At 37.4% G+C, this 13,381-nt stretch overlaps 1 protein-coding gene across 2 annotated transcripts in view; it reads right to left on the bottom strand.

The window, feature by feature from the left end:
• Positions 1-7,214: 7,214 nt before the first annotated feature.
• The window catches only part of CDH9 (cadherin 9), a 98,007-nt gene continuing 91,840 nt past the window's right edge, over positions 7,215-13,381 (bottom strand). For both annotated transcript variants that reach the window (XM_059470163.1, XM_059470172.1), the window contains exons 10-12: positions 11,162-11,279; positions 10,824-11,075; positions 7,215-8,097 (exon numbers count right to left, since the gene is read on the bottom strand). In XM_059470163.1, the coding sequence (XP_059326146.1) occupies positions 7,610-8,097; positions 10,824-11,075; positions 11,162-11,279 (858 nt within the window). In that variant the 3' untranslated portion in view covers positions 7,215-7,609. The remainder of the gene's footprint in view (positions 8,098-10,823; positions 11,076-11,161; positions 11,280-13,381) is intronic.

Here is a 13,381-nt window from a genome sequence, read left to right as displayed (position 1 = left end):
CTGGCACTGTTGTGCAGGATGGCTGAAGGCACTCATCCATGGCACAGAAGAAAACACACTGGCATTGCTTTGGAAAAGATCAAACTTCCCCTTTGGTCAGTAAGTTGCAGATGGCAGCATATGTGTTAGCAGGTGGGGAAGCTGTTTACTCTCTTTGGCTCTCACTCTGGCTCCCGTTGGATGTTGCTGAGTTGCCTGGTGCCCATTCTGTATCCTAATTTGAGCATTAGTTGAAACAAAGCCCTTCATTTACAGAGGGGATGGGGTTGAAAAGCCTCTTCATGTCTTGCTTTCTCTCTGCATCCCTGCTGAGCGCTGTTCAGGCTTGTTCCTAAAGACTTGTCATTAAATTACAAATCTGAAATTGCTGGAGAAAAATTAATTCTTTTTCAGCAATCAAGAGATAATGTCTCATCAAGAAATCAAATGAAAAGGCGTGGAAGGAGTCCTTAGGAATAAAGTCCAATCAGTTCTGAAGGAGTGGAGACCAGCTGGTGTTGGGTACTACAACCTGATATTCTTCCACTGTACCACTGTAATCTGCTTTAAGTGAGAGATTAAGGACAGAGCTACTGCTTTTTCAAATCTGAGCATAGTCCTGCAGTCCTTAGGGTTTACTGCACATTTCTCTATCTTTCCTTTTTTTTTCTTAGTACCTGGAATTAAAAGCCTCTTTCATTCACCTTCCTGCACAAGGCAAGGCCAGGAAAAAAACTGAATTTTTCCCCTTGGAACTGTCTTGTATTTGTCTCCAAAACACATACTTGTCCAAAAAGCAACTTAGTTTGGAAATAATCTTTGATTCACAGTCATATGGAAGGTTTACTTCTTTTAAGATGTCTCAAAGTTGTGGGGCAGTGGAATCAAATTACTGCTTTTATCAGTGGAGGTACATAAACTAATGTCTCCTAAATTATTAGCTCTCCTCAAGGCAGTATGGCCTGTGGAGAGAAGAGCAGGTTTTTTCTTATCTTCAATATTGTCCTGCTGGGTGTTTTTGGGTGAACTGGTGCACAAATAAGAGCTTTTCCTACCTGTGAAACAGTGATAATGACACTGACCTTCTTTGTAAGAAAGCTTTAAAAACTAGGGATAAAAGCATTATATAAGAAGTAAGTATTATTATCGTCAACCCTAGCAACCAGCAGCCTGCTTCTTGACAGCTGAAAGAGCAAGTTTCAACTGACAAAAATCCCCTTCCTAAATTTCTTCTCACAGTTTTTACCCATGAAACTCTTTCACTCCTTTTTCCACTACTATGTTCCAAAAATCTACTTGCATTATTAGGTGGCTGGGGTGGTCATTCTGCCTCCAGCTCCTAGAAGGAAGGGAAGGCTGTAATGATCCTGGACAGGTTTCAGGATCCTGTGTTCCTCCAAAGATATCCTTGCACTGCTCAAACAGATCGTAAACTGTTTCTAGTCTGGGCTAAATGTCTACCCATAACTCCACTAGTAAAATGAAGGACAGAACTATAAGCAATGAAAAATGTTATTATTTTACTCCCACTAAAATCAAGATCTGTGTTTTTGCAGGCATACTTTGTACAGCCTGTCATTCCCCTGTGAGAAGTGATGGGAGAAATGCTTGCCTTGCTGACTCTAAAAGCAAATGCTTTTAAAATTACAGAGTTCATTCGAAGCTTGATAAAGGTATATTAATATGTGTTATGACAGGAGCTGTGTCAAATTCCACGATAAAATGAACAAATCAGGAATGTGCTCATATTTTAAGTTAGAAGACTGTTATGAAAGTGTATTTCCTTCTAAAACAGTGCACAAGAAAAAGACATTGGAGTTGTGACAAGACACTGTCACTTTTACAGCTCTTACTGGTGATCTGAAATTTTTCTAAAAAGTATTCTAATGAATTTTTCTGGAGTGGGAGAAAGGTTTCTTGCTTTGAGTGGGGATGATGGGGGGTGGACAATAAAAGGAAAGAAGTACGTGTTCCTGGATTTCCAGTGCTGCAGGGCGCCCTGTGACAGCCAGTGGGTTGATTCCAAGCAAAGGCACTCACTTCCCCTGTAGAAATAATGTCAACGTGATTTTTTTGGAACACAAGATCGTTGATATTCACAGCATTCTTTTCTGCATTTACTTCCTGTGAGATTTTAATGAAGATGAAAAATCCCAAATTTGGAAGTGATTTTTAAGTAGAGTTCAGGCCAGATCTCTCCTCATTTGAATTTTGATTCATGAACTGAAATGGAACCAAAGTGTAAAATATACCTTCTAACAAAAGAATACTAAAACAGCATAAATCAATCTGTGAAATGAGATTACTTTATATCTTCCATCTTGCACTTAGTTGAATGTGTCTTGTGTTCTGCTATGGATTTTTTCCTTTAAGATGGGCATCTCCTTTTGATGAGATGTGGTACCTAAAGTTGCTGTTGGTAAACCTTTTAGATGATAAAGTGGGGATTTTTTCTAATATATGTATATATATTCATTCACAGATACATATAGAACAAAAAAATCAGGTGCCTATAAAATATAATCCATGCCTCTTCCTGAAAACTTCTTCCAAAATTCCTCTATTTCCCATTCATCTTCCCATGGCAGAAGCAAAAACTGTGATATCCCCATTCTGGGTTTTTATTTTTGCTTCTTAATCTTCTCGTTTGTCTACAAAATCAGTTGCAAAACATAAAATATAACAATACTCCAATATGGCATGACCCAGACACTTATGTGCACTGTCTGTCTGCTGAACACAAGTGAGAAATGAAGTGTAAATTTAACTTTAAAATATGACTTTCACTGTAAATTACCCCACTAGTAGTTGAAATGCCTTTGGTAGAACAAAAGGCGTTCATGTCTGTTGTCATCAATGCATAAGAAATATGCCAATGGAAGTTGCATATACTTCTCTTTGTTCTCTGTGTGATTATTCTGTTCTAAAGACAGCCAAATGATAAAAGGACTAAAAATTTTAGGCATTTTATGCATGATTGTGGTTGCATTTAGGCTACTTAACCTGGCATATTGAGGAGCCTGTTTTGGCATTTCCCTGAATAATGTAACCCTCTGTGGGAGATCATCTCCAGCACTATTTTGTACAAAAACTACTTATCAGAATAAGCTTGTAAGTTTATGACAATAGCACAAAAGGCAGTTTAAGTGAAAAAAGAAATAGAAAATACATAGATATTACAAAAAAAGACCTCCATCAAGCTGGAACAGCTTTATGTTTGTTTGGGTTTTTTTTCCTTGGAACATTCACTTGACATTTTTCTGTATTCATTTTTACTTCTTTTTCTAAGCTTATTTGTTCTTAACTCTGGAGAGACCCCATTCAAAATTGATTTAAGTTTGCTCAGAATGATCACTAAATCTAACAGTATTGCCTTGGGAGTTACTAAATTTATCTCGGTCCTTAGCAATCACAAGTAAGTTTTCTGCTAGAGATTGAGTTAGTCTTGTAAATTTCAAGTTTTCCCAACTGCTTCTTCTCCTTTGCAGTGAACCATAACAGAGTGGTTCTGAGTGGCAGAAAAGAGATCCTTGGTGAGATTGGCAATAAAAATTACTTTTCCTCTTTCCCTTAAGCCTCTTCTAAGGTCCCAAAGCCTTGAACTCCCCAGTGAGAGATGTTTGACATATTAGTCAGTCCCACGGACCCAGAACTTTGGTCAACAAGCACAGTTGACTTCACAGAGGATGAAGAGGTGCATAATTATGAAATGCCCAGCACTTCAGTGCCTCAGTTCTCTCACAGAGGAAGGAAAATCTGCAGAAGTATCACTGAAAGGAATTCTGACCTCCCCCTCGTCTCTTACTTTGTTTTTCGATGCTCAACCAGTATGGCATATCCCACTGCCAATCAGCACTTGTGCCCATTATTGGACCTATATTATTTGTATATCCAGCTGAATCCTGGTCTCTACAGGTTATTTTCTTGTTGTACTTTCTCTAAACTGTACACATCAATGTCACTCATCTAGAAATGTCAAGGAAGCTAACAACTTAATCAGTACCTTTTGTATGGGACAACTCCAAGGCATTTTCTGTGTCAGTTAGCTCCTTCCACCACACTTCGGTAGGAGTATCCATGCTGCATCCAGGTGTAACCTGGAGTTGGTGGTCAGAGACAAAGACGACACACACTCAATGGTCCTTGTGACAAACAGCCATGAGTTTATTCCCTCAGCTCCTTTTGTAGGAGCTCCAATTTCCTTCGCTTACACATGTGATTGGTTGAGATCTTAGCACCATCCAGCTCTCTGGCCTGTGATGCATCTGCATTTAAGGCTGAATGACATTGGCTGAGTGTCCCTGTGTAGATTTGAATCCAACCTATCCTTGCTCACCCAGGGACTGCAATGCTAAATCCAGGTTTTCCAAATATGGACCTGTAAAACCAGCAATAGCCATCAAATTCTAAGAGACTTTTCATAACCTTCTTTTCCTCCTCTGTGTCTTTGGGAATCAACTTTATTAACTACTTTTATGTATTGTATGAATGCTGAAAATTCCCAATAGTTTTGTGAAATTACTTGTTTTACTATGTCAGCTACATGAATTTCTGTGATCTGTAAATCCATGTAGGTAATTTTTTAAACACATAATGCTAAAGAATTACAGGGCTCTTGGATTCACCAGTGAACAAACCAGAAAGCATGGGAGAGTCTCATTCTGAAAACAAAAGGCTCTGCATCTCTCTCTCTTTAGTGGCTATGATTCAGGGGATGAGAAAACCTAGGGTGAGAGAAGGAGAGGGAGATACCTTTTTTGACTGATTTTCTGAACTTTCTGCTCTTCCAAATTACCGCAGTGGTACCGTGACATGGTGATACTGAGCACTTGTCTCTATGAGAGCATTCTGTAAGGTGACTTCTATTATACTTCTTTCTGCTTTCTGTTACTGAAGAAAAAAAAAAAAAAAGCAACTGAAAAAACCAAAAAAATAAAACAAACCCACAAAACCAAAACAAATTTAAAACCCCACAAACAAACAAACAAACAAACAACAACAAAAATCCCCAACCCTCCAAAATACAGAAATAAAATTGTTTCTAGGTGGAATATATAATTCTTAAGATATTTTTGTGTCTTCAAGGAAGAGGAATTTCTCACACCCTGTTCCTGTTTTCCTGCCTTTGCTAGTAGCCTCTTTGAAGTCACACTGGTATCCTTTGACGTGTCCTGCTCCAGGTCTTGACAATTTATAAACTTAGTCAACTCCAGGGGTATATACCTTGCATGTATCAGTTCTTGCTTGAGGATAGATTTTCATTTTTCTCTCCTCTGTCATTTCACTTTACTGTGCGATATTCAGGCTTCTGATGACAATTTGCAAGATTGCTGAAAGATGTCCTGCACTGTGCAAGATGAAGTTTGGTGTACACTTTCTATAAGTCAGAAAAGTTTATTGTATATTTTCTTCTATTTTGGTTTTGTTTGGGTGTCACTCCTCCCCTCTCCCCTAGTCATTTCTCTTCAGGGACAGGGGTTTTTATTCTCCTTTTGCTTTTTCCTCTATCTTATCTTGAGGTAACGTCTTAAAGTTGTGGAAATTGAATTCAAAGACTAATGGATTCCTGTGTACTTTCACTTTCCCAGGAACAGGTTGAGAACATAGACTCCATAACTCTTTTGTTTTCACCTCCAAAAGACACAAAACAGAAATATTCATTCTTATGTCATGAAGTTATACACTAATGCCCTGTATCTGCATCACATCCATGTAAATAGCTGCTACATATTTGCAGGTTATCTTGACATTCCTATGACACTAAAGTTTTTTGTTTTCAACAGAGCGTCACAGACCTGATGCACATCTCACAGCAAGCTACTCAGGTGGTTGTTTGGAACCACAAACACACAGACATTCCTTCCCCTGCAAAAAGAGGAGTTCAGTGAGAAAGAAACTTGAGACACATCCTCGGGGCTGGCAGAAGAGTATGGTAGAAGGACTAAACAAAGAATAATAAAGAAATATTTTTTTATAAATAATCTGAAAGTCAACATAGTAAAAAGATAATCAGGAGTGTGTTCTTATGTCTGGCTGAAGGGTCTCTGAGGTTGAATCCTCTTTATTATTTTTATGGTAAGAGATAAGTGACTCAATAGTCCACATAACATTTTCAATGTGTATCTTAAGTTTCATTATAAAAAGACATGGAAAATGGCTCATTAATAGAGAGAAAACCTTGAAACCTTATTATTTTGTAAGTGGTTTTTTTTTTTTTGACACATCTGTAGGTGTTGATTTTCTTTAAAGTCAACATTAAAAAATGGAAATGCTATGGATAATGTACTTCCTATATTGTCAAAACTGTTTCTCCTTTTCCATAAATTTGAGGTTTTATATACTTCTTTTTTTACCAAATATGGATAAATCCTTCAACTTTGTTAGATCACGTGGTCCACTTATATTCCTTTTTTCTGTGTTGTGAAAAAATAAGTGCATTGGAAAACCATATCCAACAAATATATTTAAAAAAATATAGTTGCTGATTGTCATTAAGGCTGTAAGAAATATGCGAATGTACACACTTCTTTGAAGGAATAGAACATTAATAACTTTAATAAAATACTAGCTAGACTTTGTTTTTGTTTCTTGGTTCCCTTTATTTAAAAGAAACTATCAGTAATGTACCTGATTTTTCTTATTGTGTCAAAGCTCCAAAATAAGATTAGTATATCATAACCTTCCTTTTATTATTGATGCTAGCTCAATTATCCAGTTTCTTTGAAGGTATATTAAAAATTGTTTTCATATCTGCCAGAATGAACTTTAATAGTTCCTTAGATCCCTAGGCATCGATCTGTTCAGTCCTCTCAGTGGTCATATGTTCATGTAAGAAGGTATGTGTGAGTGAGCTTCACCACGAAACTGTATTATTCTGCCATGTAGCAATACAAATTGCGAGTCAGAGTGCATTTATTTATAATCACCTTTTCAAAATAGTCCTTTCTGCCTTCTACACTGCATTCCCATTGCAGAGCCCTCTCTCCATATCGTTCTTGCACAGTACATTGCAACCACTAATCTGATATAAGAAGATGCATTCAAAAATGAAGTGTTGCATAATACAAATTTCCTTTGTTCAGAAAGATTGGACAGTTCTTTATGATTGACAAACTACATAAGTGGTCTTTTTATAAATTCTAATTTATTTAATAAAAATACAAAAATATAAATATACATATATAAAAATATCAGGATGAATCAACACACAGACATTTTTAACTCAATAAATATGGCAGTAATATTAATCTTTTTAAAGTATATTTTTGAGATTAAGTTACAATGCAGATGCACACTATCCAACATAGTAGGAAAGGTAAAGCAAAGCAATTTAAAAATATGGAGTTTCCATGTAATTCTCAAAGGCGCAAAAAGCCTTTTATTGTCTTTTCATTCCCTATAAAACCCTTTCATCAGAGGTTTCTAGGCATAGAAGGTTGGTTGTAGTGTTTTTTAAAATCTCAATCGTTCATATTCATTCACGTTGACTTATTGATTAAGCAAACCCTTACTAAGACAACACCTATTTTTTGTAAATATTTTATTCCCAAGTAAGAGAGTAGGCCACTTTATTTATCTAGGAACATAGACATGAATTCCACTAACACTGACCAGGTCACAGATTACTTCCTCAGTCTCGATCACTGTCCTCTCCACCATACATATCTGCCAGCTTTTTAAACCGCGGTCCCCAGTCACTGAGGTAATCGTAGTCTTGGTTGCCTTCTGTGGTAAGTGATTCCAGGGAGCTGAGAGAATTTGCTATGGAATCATTTCCTTCATAGGCATATGTTGCTAATGAATCATAAGGAGGGGCAGCTGGGTCTGAATCATTTTCCTTTAGCCTTCTATGAATAAAATCTTGAACATCGATGTTTTCCCAAAGAGGTGCAGTCCGCCTTATCTGAAATATTGTTTCTGGGAGAACATCTCTTCTCATCTTACTCTCCTCCCTTGCCTCTGGATTTCTCAGTGTGCCAATGTCAAAAGCCTGTGTGTCTTCTTCCCCACCTCCTTCATCGTTGTAGGTCACAATATTGTCCCGAACATCATCTTTTGAGATGATCAAGGGTTCTTTCTTCCTCTGTCTCTTGAGAGCCGTAAACAAGACAACTAATACTAAAAGGAAAAAAAAAGTGAATGAGGGAACAGATCTTTAGAAAGCAAATAAATGAGGCAAAATTTTACCTCATCTCTTGACCAGGAAAGGTTTTAAGGCTGGAGTGGGATTCTTGGTAGGAATGCAGTGATAAAATCAATCTCCAAGTTAATAAGGGAAAGTATTAATGATTTTATAGCAATTAAAAACTTATTTTTTTAAAAAACCTATGGGAGAAATGATAAAAATACTTTATATTTTAAATAAATTTGCAACTAAGCTGAAGTTGAAAAGTAAACAATACCATACAATATTATACTACTGATTTTGATTTTCTTTTTCTAAGTACCACCTTTCTGGCAGTCACTAAGGGTCCTTTCATCACAAGTATTTGAATCTCCTCGGCAAAAGGTATTCACACTCTTGAAAGCTAGTGATTTAGGTATTCCCAAGTGTCTAATTCACTTTTGAATATGAAATCTACAGGTCCCTCTGAAAATAAGAACCTGAAGACCTTAAGCTATCAATATAATTGACAAAACTACTTTTGCTTCAATGACTGCAAGAATTGAAATCCAGTCTTTGTTACTAAATGTTTCTTTTGAAAAAACATGATTCCCTTAGTTTATGAAACTCGAGTTGAATAACATTTCTGAAGAGGTGAGGATTGATACAAAAATGAAGCTCTCTAAGGGGAGATAAAAAAATGAAGTTAGGATTTTTTAAATACATTCTGGTGTCTAAATGGTATTGATTTCAGTAGCAATTCAATGCTTAAGTGCACATACAAATCTGACTCTCTCTCCAGCAGCTGGAGTAAATAATAGAGGCCAGAAAGATCATCTGTCAAGGAGACATAACAGTGACTGCTGAACCATAAATTACAACTGTGCTGAATGGTTTAGTTGAGTCTTAGGAGCTAAGTTTTTACTCTGAATCATCTGAATATTGGTGAATAAAAACTAAGGTTTGACATGTTGCAGCTGGGGAGAGTGAAATAGAGATCTTCCACATGCCGTGACATTATGTTGTGAATCTAAAATTAATAGAAATATGTTCCATTCAGTATTCTTTGGATTTTCTTCCTTGCACCTGTACAGAGGCTCTTTTCATAATACTAGATTAGAAACTACACACTTTAGTAAGTTTAAGAATTCCATATAGGAGAAAAGGGCAGATCACTGAGAGGTTATTGTAAAGTGAGCTTCACAGGCTGGTACTTAATATGTCTCACCTATGTTGGGCATGTTGGCACCACTTTACTATTATAACACACAACCTTGTTGAAAAATTAAATAGGATGCTGAGTATCACACTAGCTGTAGACTAAAAATTCTGTTTAGATACTCCACAGCCACATATTTCTTTGGAATCAAATACGTCAGCAGTGCTAAGCAGAGCAGGGCCTCTAACCCTGGGGCTGAGACAAGAAGTGGTCAAACTTGTTCTGCACAGCAATGGTCCCTGACCCTCTTCTGAGTCTCATATATTGTTGCTGTGGCCCCAAGCGCCATTTAACTTTGATAAGTCCAAAGTTTAGTACAGATTTGTTCAATCTGTACTCAAGCATTGCAGCCAATCAGAGCAATGTTTTCATTCTGAGCTAGTAAGGGCGTGTATTTCACGCTCCCTTTTCTCCTGCTCTTGTCGGGGCATGCAGGATCGCTTTAAAGATGCAGAGCTCGTTGACATGATGATAAGAACTGTGCAAGGTGAAGAGCTAGGTCTGGCAGAATCTGAGCCATAATTTTCTCCTGAGCATGGTGCCTTTCAAGTTCTGCCTCTTGGCAGAATATCAGCAGATTCCCTGACTATGCCTGGACAACATCCTGGGGAATCCAAGGGGGCTGATGCAAAAACCAGGCCAGTAGCAATTCCTGAATCTAAGCAGTTTATCAGTTTGCTAGAGCTCAAGTCTTTTCCCTCCCTTAAGCACAGTACAGATATGTTTTATAGATATTGCCCTTCTTCTAATACCTATAGCAAATATTAGGAGTATCACAGAATTATCTTGAATCTAGGGTAAAAACTGAAAAAAAGAAAAATATATCCCCTTATAATTATATAAACTAACACCTGTAGCTTCCCACTGACCCCTTGGCAAGCTATGTTTGCTAGAACAGGTGGAAAAGGAAAGAGCTTTTCTGCAGAGTTTTACTGGAAAGTAGAGGTGATACTTTTCTTGTAAAACATGCAAGTTGAAATTTTTATGTTCTTAACACCAGATAATGAGCTAACATTTATTCTACTTCCTTCATATGTATCCACATCTTTCTAATGTTTCTACCTTCCAAACACTTGTCTGACTTCTGTTCTTATACTTATTTAATCAGCAGTTCTCACTATCACTTGCAAGAAATTGAGTATTTCTATCCTACGCTTTTGAGCTAAATATTTTCTGTACAGGAAAAATCCAAATCTTTCATCATTAAATAGCTAATATAATTCATAACATTGTTGCAAAACTTAGCATAGCCTCAGAAATAGGATTTTAAAGTTCTGGATCTAAATGAAGGTCTGATTATGGTATGAACATTACTCAAATGAGCATGGTAACTAAAACTGACCCTGTATTTTCAATTGTATTTAGTCTCAATAGCAGAGTCTCACTCTTCTCACGCAATCTTCTAAAGAATAATGATATTTTTCTAGAGGGTCATGTGAATAAGTGTTTTAAGAGTATCAAGACTCTCAAAGTGACTAGCTCTTTGTCTGGTCAAGGAAGCATCTTGTAACAGGTGCCTACCTAGCAGGATGATGATGCAGAGGAGAATGGCCACCAGAGCCCCCGTGCTGAGGCCGGCAGGGAGCAGCAAGGCCTCGGCGCTGCAGGACTGCATGTTGCCCCGGCTGTCACAGGCGCACACGCGGATGGTCAGCGTGCCCGTGCTGCTCTGGATCGGGTAGTCATTGTCAAATATGATGATGGGCAGAAGATAGGTACTCGTCTTACTACGGCTGTATCCGTTTCTTCTGGTCATAATTCCCGCTGTGTTATCTAGAATGGAAACACAGAATCAATAAGTGTTTCTGAATTAAGTTTTGTGTGATATTGGGGAGGGAGATGTTAGGGTCAGCAGTTACCTTTGTTGTCTACAACAGAGAAGTTTGGATGAACAGCAAATTCTGGCACCAACTCAAAGAAAAATTTGTGTCCTCGAGGAGGCTGATCTTTGTCGATTGCACTCACAGTCTGTATGAGCTATAAAGAAAAGAGCATTTCATGCTATTTTAGAAATCTTGTGTTTCAATTCTCTGCTTTTCATGTCCCATAAAAATCCAAGGACTCTCTATCTGAAGACAAAAACTGATGTCCTAAGCCAAATGTTTCCCAAATAAATACAGTAGAGGTTACAGTAAACAAATTATTTTATGGTTTAAACACATAACAGAGGATGAAAAAGAGTCCAGTCCTCACTGCAGAACAGCCATGTGCTTTGATTTGTACTCAGTATCTTGCAGTGATACAGAAACATTTGCCCTTCTGAATAAGCCATAAACCTCCTGTGGCTTCATGTAGCAATGACAGAGAGTGCTGTGTAAACCAGTTGTTAAGTGGGTCTAATTCTCAGTCCACCTCATCTGCTCCTGGCGATAAATTGGAGTACTGCACTGGCAGGATTCTCAATTCTCCTGGGGTAATAAAAAGAGAAGCTTTACTCCCTCCTAAATTGAAACCTCTGGCTGTGGAGTTTAATAGCTGCCCTAACAAGGCCACTCAAGCCCAGCTGGGAAGGAGTGATAATAGTGCCAGAATAGGGTCAGAGCAGAGTGGGCTGAAAAAGGAGAGGCTTCAGCAGTACCTCTGGATTGCATAAGCTTTCCTCTTACATCAAAATGTGCAAATGTGTGTACTCACGTTTATGTAGACACACATAAATGCTAAAAATTTGACTATTTTTTAATCTATCTTCTGCTGGACTGACAGAGAGGCTAAAGGAAACAGCTACAGAACTGAGGAAGGAAAAGTTACATGGGAACAACTGAGATTTATGAATTGACTTGCAACATTTAACACCATGCCACACTGCATGAGTCACAGGAACTCCAGATAGCTCTGTGAGTGGCTGTTCTGTCATTTGCCCTTCCTGGTGGGTGTCACACGAGAGGGAATCCATAGTCCACCTTGGCTTGCAAGCACAGGCTTGCATTCAATCACAAGATGACAAAACTGGTAGCACGAGAATAGGAGTGAGTCTCAACTGAGGATGCTGTAACTCAGTACAGGTACATTACTATGCCACTCAAAGGCAGAATGAGTTCAGCAGCTAAACATTTTTCTTTCAAAGCCAAGAGAGAGCCAATGACTGTCTTGAGTCTTCAGGTGTTTCCAGTGTTCAGGGTGTCTTGAAATCCCACAGATATCAAAGCCACTTGTTTTCAAAGACCTTGTTTTTCTTTTATTTCCAGAGAAGGCGCAGATTGACTTCTTCCAGAAATACAGTAATTGAAAAGTAGCACTAATATAATCTGTAAACTTTGTTGCTATCAAATAAGGAATTATTTTTTCATATATACTCTCTTGGAACATTGACCTTGATGGGACTTGAGGATACAGTTAAATTTTTGAAGGTATCTCACAAAATGAATCATTTTATTAAAGTGGTTTTTTGCTGTTATCATTCAGAAACTTGCTGCTGCTAGTGTTGCACTGCACCATGAATATTTGACCCATTTTTTCTAGTTAACTTTGGATGATTGGATTGCAGTTAATAATATTGAATTATAATTTAAAAACCCCAAAGCAAAAAAACCCAAAACACAACACAGAAACAGCTGAGGGATCTGTGCTTAGCTCATTCACTTTCCAACACCTTTTTCTAAAAAAAGCACAAAATATTTTTTATAATTTCTTTTTATTTTTGAGGTATATTGAGGAACTTGAATGGTAATTTGTAAATATCAGCCTTGCACAATAGGATGTGACTATGCTTAAAGCAGGATAATGCAGTTTTTCTAAGTGTTATTAGAGTAATAACTACATATACTACACATAATACTTTCACTTTTAAAGCATTTAATGTTCACTGATATTTTGATATTTTTTATAATTTTTAGCTGCTTCACAAGATTAATCAAATCCTTGTTTATGGTGAAGTATCCCGTTTAGAGTGTTTCTACATTGCAGTTTATGTCAATAATTTTCCAATGTTCAATTGCTTTTGTCTTTCCTGTAATCTGCCTCTGGAAGTGTTAGTACAGAAAGCAAGACCAGGATTGGGTTTAAGTTTAGTTTTCCACAGTTTAAAAATACTGCTAAAAAACCACCCAAAATTTTTTTAATTGGGCTATGACATCAAATTT

Source organism: Ammospiza nelsoni, chromosome 1, assembly GCF_027579445.1.
Source record: "Ammospiza nelsoni isolate bAmmNel1 chromosome 1, bAmmNel1.pri, whole genome shotgun sequence".
NCBI classification, from domain to species: Eukaryota; Metazoa; Chordata; class Aves; order Passeriformes; family Passerellidae; genus Ammospiza; species Ammospiza nelsoni.
This window is presented reverse-complemented; position numbering and strand designations above follow the sequence as displayed.